At 40.6% G+C, this 6,233-nt stretch overlaps 1 protein-coding gene across 1 annotated transcript in view; it reads left to right on the top strand.

Moving 5' to 3' along the window:
• Window positions 1–537: 537 nt before the first annotated feature.
• The window catches only part of E2F8 (E2F transcription factor 8), an 11,145-nt gene continuing 5,449 nt past the window's right edge, over window positions 538–6,233 (top strand). Inside the window, exons 1-7 of the mRNA XM_017743642.1 lie at window positions 538–615; window positions 1,274–1,549; window positions 1,861–2,017; window positions 3,106–3,411; window positions 4,050–4,211; window positions 5,674–5,811; window positions 6,118–6,233. Coding sequence (XP_017599131.1) covers window positions 538–615; window positions 1,274–1,549; window positions 1,861–2,017; window positions 3,106–3,411; window positions 4,050–4,211; window positions 5,674–5,811; window positions 6,118–6,233 — 1,233 coding nt within the window. The remainder of the gene's footprint in view (window positions 616–1,273; window positions 1,550–1,860; window positions 2,018–3,105; window positions 3,412–4,049; window positions 4,212–5,673; window positions 5,812–6,117) is intronic.

Genomic DNA, 6,233 nt, shown 5'->3' with positions numbered 1-6,233 from the left:
TCCGGTGGGCGAGAGCAGCCGAGCCCTGGGGCTGCCGCCTCCCGCGGGGCGGTGACAGCCCCGCTGGCCGCGCTCAGCCCCCCTGCGGGTGAAACCGCTTCGATGGGAACGATCGCGCGTAGAAACCGCGGGATGGCAGAAACCGAGCGCGTATTGCCTTCACTCTAATTTCTGTCCTTGACAAAAGTTCCTGAAACTTCATCCTCACGACCTTTATCCACCGAGTCCGTAAAGAACACTTCTTCTTCTTGCCTCCCCTTTCCTCTTTGTTTTTTCCATAATAGAAGGTGTGTGGAGGAGCAGGTATAATGATGTTTAAAGCGTGTTCGTCTCAGGCATTCTGTGGCGCTGTGACAGGGAAGTTGCGATTGGAAGAGGGTCCCGCGGAGGTGGGGCGGTGTTGGCCCGAGCCCGCTTCCCTCACAATTCCAGGCTCGTAAGCCTGCCTGGAGCCCCCGGCACCTCGGTGGAAGGGGCTCCAGGACCACCACAGACCCCAAACCCATTTCTTGGAGGGCTCCGCGGGGCTGACCGCGCATGCGCGGATACACGGCGCGAAAAGTAAAAGGGGGAATAGAGGGAAACTACAAGGAACTGGATCGGTCCCGAGCTCCTGTCGGCCCCCGATCCAGACCGCCCGGGCATCCCTCTCCTTCACTTTCCCGTCTTTGGCCTCTCCTCTCTTGTTCTATCTCGGCAAGCCCCGCGATCACATTCCACCCCTTACTCCGCTCCGAAGTTGGTTGCGAGAGTTGGGAGCTTGTTAAAGTTCACTGTAAAAGAGCTTGTTAGCCAACACTTCTGTGACTACTATATACTGGGCTGGTCGCCGGAGTTAAGGCGATTATATGATAAAGGATAAGAGTTCCCTGACATGTGGGCTGGTGTCTCTTTAGCCCAACAAGAATTTATAAGGGGCATCACACCTGCTCCCGGGTCATGACAGGTTTCAGCCATTATTTATAGCTCTCCACTATGCATTAACATATGTTCTGATTGTACTTTCCTCAGAGGAAAGAAAAGGAAAATTACCCGAGGAATAAATGCCACGGGCCCTGAGCCTTAAGCTACAGGCACAGAAATGGTTTCAGGGAAGGGGCTCATAGGTTCAGAGTAGGACCGGAACCCTTGACTCAGAGCTACCCAAAAAATGCAATGGATCTCTTATCTCCCTTTGACTGTTATTGATAAATGGATCATGGTGCACCTGGTTTTTAATATCACTGTCGTTCTGGTTTTTAATATCACTGTTGTTCTTTTTCTTGGTGTGTAGGAAAATGAGCACTCTGAGCCATGCCAAAATGTACTGAAAACCCCTTTGAAACAAGCAGCTACCTCACAGTTGGTACTGACAGAGAGACAGCCTGACTGTCAGCCTCTAACCACACCCCCAAAACCTAAGGAAACCCCTCCAGCAGATCCATGGACACCTACTTCCAACCTGAAAATGCTGATTAGTGCAGCCAGTCCTGAGATTAGGAACAGAGAACAGGGAAGGCAACTGTCAGACAGTTCAAGTGTGGTCCTACAGACAAAACACTGTTTGCAGGTATGTGGTAAAGTTGGCTGTATTTATTTCTTTTTTTTTTAAGTTAGCTGAAGGCTGTTTATTCAGTATAAAAAATTATACATTGACATAACAGATTTTTTTTTAAAGTTTTGGTTTTGGAACATTTACCAAATGTAAGTAAGGATATTGACTAGCTACATGGAACAGGTAATGTTCTGGTTTTGTTTCAGAGCTGCTGAGGACAAAGGGAGAACACTGGCCCTTTGACAGTGCTCACTACAAAGCTGTTAAATATCTGTGTTTACATATTGTCAAAAATCTCACATTCTCTTTTCGTTATTTCCATGTAGGAGCACATATTGGGGGATGAAAACGAAAAGTCTCAGCCAAGCCGCAAAGAGAAAAGTCTCGGATTACTGTGTCATAAATTCTTAGCTCGATATCCTGATTACCCCAGCCCTTCACAGAAAAGTTACATTTGCCTTGATGAAGTCACTGAAGAGCTACGTAAGTTGGTGTTCATCCTATTAAATATTTCTTCATGCAAATTTGCCAATAACCTGCCATTTTTATTACTACATTTTTGCTTCCTACAATTTTGGATGCTTACTCTGTTCTCTCAAACTTATTTAAACCCAGTTTTAAACTCCTCATGCCTAGAGCAGTTCTTTTAAGATGCTGATATTTCCTCAGTCAACTGAACTGAGAAACTCTGAATGTTGTTCCATATTAAACATCTAAATTATTGCTGATATCACAAATAACCAGTTGTAGTTTTTTGGGCTCAGAGATGAGGACTAAGATTAGTGATTAGATTTCTGCAGCAGGAACTAGCATTTCTCAAACTGAGCCCACAGCTTCCTGTCCGATCATGACATCAAAGCAAGAAACTGGTTTCTGTTCTTGATGATAACTTAACTTTCTAATTTTATATCACTACTTTTATATTGCACCAATGATTTCTGCAGAGTCTGTGTTTCTAACATCAAGCTGAACCTTTTTTAAATCAAAAGGCTATGGAATTACAGTATTCTACAGCTTATATACTATTAATAGTATATAATAGTCATAAAAATTTTAAATCGGTATGATTTACATTTTTTTATACTCTGTACAAAAGGACATCTCTTCTAGAAAACGTCTGGTCAAAACCAAGAGTTTATTAGACTAATGAGACAAGTGTGCTAATAAAATAACATATAAAAAGAAGTTATAAAACAGTTTCCTATCATGAATTTTCAAGGTTATTTAAGGACATAGTCTAAAATCAGTGCAGTGAATAATTAAAAATGCTCTGTTTTTTCTAAAGCTGGATCGAAACCCATGTAATGGCTCTTCTGGCAACAGTAAGTTTTATTTCTCGAGGAATGTTGAAAGCCAAGTATAACTCTGAAACATCAAGTCCTTCCATAAATGAATTGTTTTCCTTGCTGGCAAGACCTGTGGGGGCTATTTTCAGAAATTTTTGTACAGGGAATTGGCAAAAATGGTTTAGAAGTATATGAAGAGGGAGGACAGGAATCTGTACTGCAGGTAATGCATGGGTGAACATATTTTATGTAGCAGAGATGTCAGGTTCATCTTTTCCTCTGCAGACGTGGAGCGCAGGCGCATCTATGACATTGTGAACGTGCTGGAGAGCCTGCACATGGTGAGCCGCCTGGCCAGGAACAGATACGTCTGGCACGGACGCCACAACCTCCCCCAGACCCTGCAGGCCCTGAAAAAAGTGGGAGAAGAGAACAAATACATACAGCAAATCCAGATGATCAAGAAAAGAGAGTATGAGCATGAATTCGATCCTGACAGGGAAAGAAATGAAGAAATGGCAAGTTCTCTTGGCTCAAGTGAGCAGTCAGAAATGTCTTTTGTCGAGCTCCCAGGAGTGGAATTTCGTGCTGGTAATAATTCTCTATAATGCCAAGAATAATGTGTTCTTATAATGATCAATTTCCATGAACTTGGAAAAAACATTTATTTGCCTTCTTTTTTTTTTTTTTTCTGAGATGGTACTGCCCCAAAGGCACCACAACTGTTTGTGGTGAGAAAAAGTTCTCTGCACTTTCTCACTTATCTTGTTCATTCAGTTCTTGTAACTTGTTTCTACATCAGGCAAAACTATCAAATACACCAACGTATAATCCAATTGCCATTACCACTGAATTATTATAGAAACCAGAAGTTACTATTGAATCTTATAGAAACCTGAAACATAAATTACTGATTTTGTTTTATAAATTTAGCTTTGATTCATGGAAGAAATTTTAATTACGGGTTAAGCACCTTAAGAGTACGAGTTGTCAGACAATAGGAAATGTGTATGTGGGATACATCACCTTTTCTTCTTTGTAGTTGGAGTTGGTATCCACCCAATCATCTGTTTCTTGTCATGTAGAAACATGATTCTGGAGTCAACATTGGCCCTGCCTAGTCTCTGTGTTGTTCTTACAATTATTATTACTGACAAATTTCTTCAGTGTTTTATGTTTGTAGCTGGTGTGTCACTGAATACTTTAATCCTTTCTCCTGTCTGCTGCAGCATCAGTGAATGGCAGGAAATACAAGTCCTTACGTGTGATGAGTCAGAAATTTGTGATGCTGTTTCTTGTATCAACACCTCAAATAGTGAGCCTTGAAGTTGCTGCTAAAATCTTGATTGGAGAAGATCAGTTAGAAGACTTAGATAAAAGCAAGTTTAAAAGTAAGTACAACAGCAAGTGTAAGCTAAATGAATTATCCCAGTACTACTTCATATAATGAAAAATACTGTCTTATTTTTCCTGCTGCAAATATTTATTTGAGCCTCCAAAAACCCACTAAACACCTTCTGTGGTTTATAATTTGTGTACATAAATGGTGTACATAATGCCCACTTGAGAGGAGAAGTCCATTAAATCCTCCCTCCTGAAGTAATGTCACAAGGCTCCATACTGGTAACAATTGCTCTTTCCTTAAGCAGCCTGTCAAAGTTTTCAGCATCATTTCACCAAAGATGCCCCAGAATCATGCAAAATCTGTGTTCTGGCCACATAACTAACATGGTAGAAATCTAAAGAAATTCTGTAAAAGTCCTGTGACCAACTTGCATGTCAGAGGAAATGAAACCCTGCGCTCTAACTGCCAATTATTTCTTCATTCTTTTACCCTTCTCTCAGTTCCCTGCACGCTTCCTCCCCTTCCTCTCCATTCAAATGAAATGGTATTTCTAGGTCTAGGTCAGTACACATATAATAATTTAAAATGTGCTGCTTTTGAGGGATAGTTGCAGGTTTCATTGAAAATTAGTCTGTTCCTTGGTTCTCAGACTCCTTTGCTTGTTTGGGTTTTTCTTTGGGTTTTTGTTGCTATTTTTTTTGTGTGTGTGTGTGTGTGGAATTGTATCTATGCAAATACTGATCCTTGCTGGTTTCAGTTCATTATTTCCTTTCCACTGCCTCACAGCACCACAAGAGAGGGTGGATGGCTACTCAGTAGGGGTGTTTTGCTTGCTTTTGTTCTTCCATAAGAAGAGCCCATCTCACACTAAAAGCATTTTCAGGGCATTCCATGTATCTGCGTATTTCAGGTATCAATCCCATATTTTACCACGTTCTTGGTTATGAAGCACAGTCCCAAATTCCATGACTTGCTAGACTGTGTATTTTCAGCATCAGTTTTGGCCTAAACACGTTCACTTTGCTCTAGAACTCACCTGTAAATTGACTTCTGCCTAAAACTTTTCCCTAACAGCTCAACCCAGAGACAGGGAAGACATGCAGAATGATTATCCTGTTGGATTTTAGTGTCTCTCTTCCCTCCAGTTCCCACGTTTGCCATTGCATGTGTGTACCTGCCTTTTAGTCTACTTATTTTTACTACAGGATTTGTATAGGTTTGATCATTGCACAGAAACTGACTTGTTTTGAAAACGTTCTTTTTTCGGTATTTAGCTTAACAAACTTTGCAGTGTCTTCTAGATCTGTATCTATGTTGCTCTATTTTACATGTAAACTTTGTATCACAATGTTATTTCATTGTATAAATACCAGTTCCACAAAATTGTTCTTATAATTTTCTTTAAAGCTGTTTCCTTTCAGCTGCTTAAAGGGTGTTACATTTCTTTATCTGATACATACTAACTTGTTAATTGTAACTGCTATACCTTTTTTTTAAAAAAATTTCAGCTAAAATTAGAAGACTTTATGACATAGCAAATGTTCTCAGCAGCCTCAAGCTTATCAAAAAAGTTCATGTTACGGAGGAGAGAGGTAGAAAACCAGCATTTAAGTGGACAGGTCCTGAGGTCTTGCCAAATACTCAGGGTAGGTGTATGTCATTTCCTCTTGTTCTGCTGATGATATTGGTCGTTTCTTTGTTTTCTCTACTAGAATTTTTTGACCAAAAGACAGAATAAGCAGAAAATCTTTTACTAGTCGCATCACTGTCCTTAACAGCACAGCAGCCAGTATCTAATTGCACACAGTGAATGTTCACATATTGAGATTCTTGAATTTCCATGTTTGCTGCTGCTGCTGATACTTCAAGAATTATAAGCCAGGCTCAAATAATTGCTTTTAATTACCGAATCGGCATATGGTATGTATTTTCTTTTTTTTTCTCTTTTTCAGATACGAAACTTGAAGCAACTTCTACAACCTGTTCCCCACCTATTTCAGAATCCATCCCTTCCAAAGAGCAGTGCTCAAAAGCCCTTTTTCCTTCAAAAGGAAAGCAAAACTTCACT

This window comes from Corvus brachyrhynchos, unplaced genomic scaffold, assembly GCF_000691975.1.
Source record: "Corvus brachyrhynchos isolate BGI_N302 unplaced genomic scaffold, ASM69197v1 scaffold169, whole genome shotgun sequence".
In the NCBI taxonomy this organism is placed as follows: Eukaryota; Metazoa; Chordata; class Aves; order Passeriformes; family Corvidae; genus Corvus; species Corvus brachyrhynchos.
Note: the sequence above shows the minus strand (reverse complement) of the source record. Positions and strands in the feature narration are given on the sequence as shown.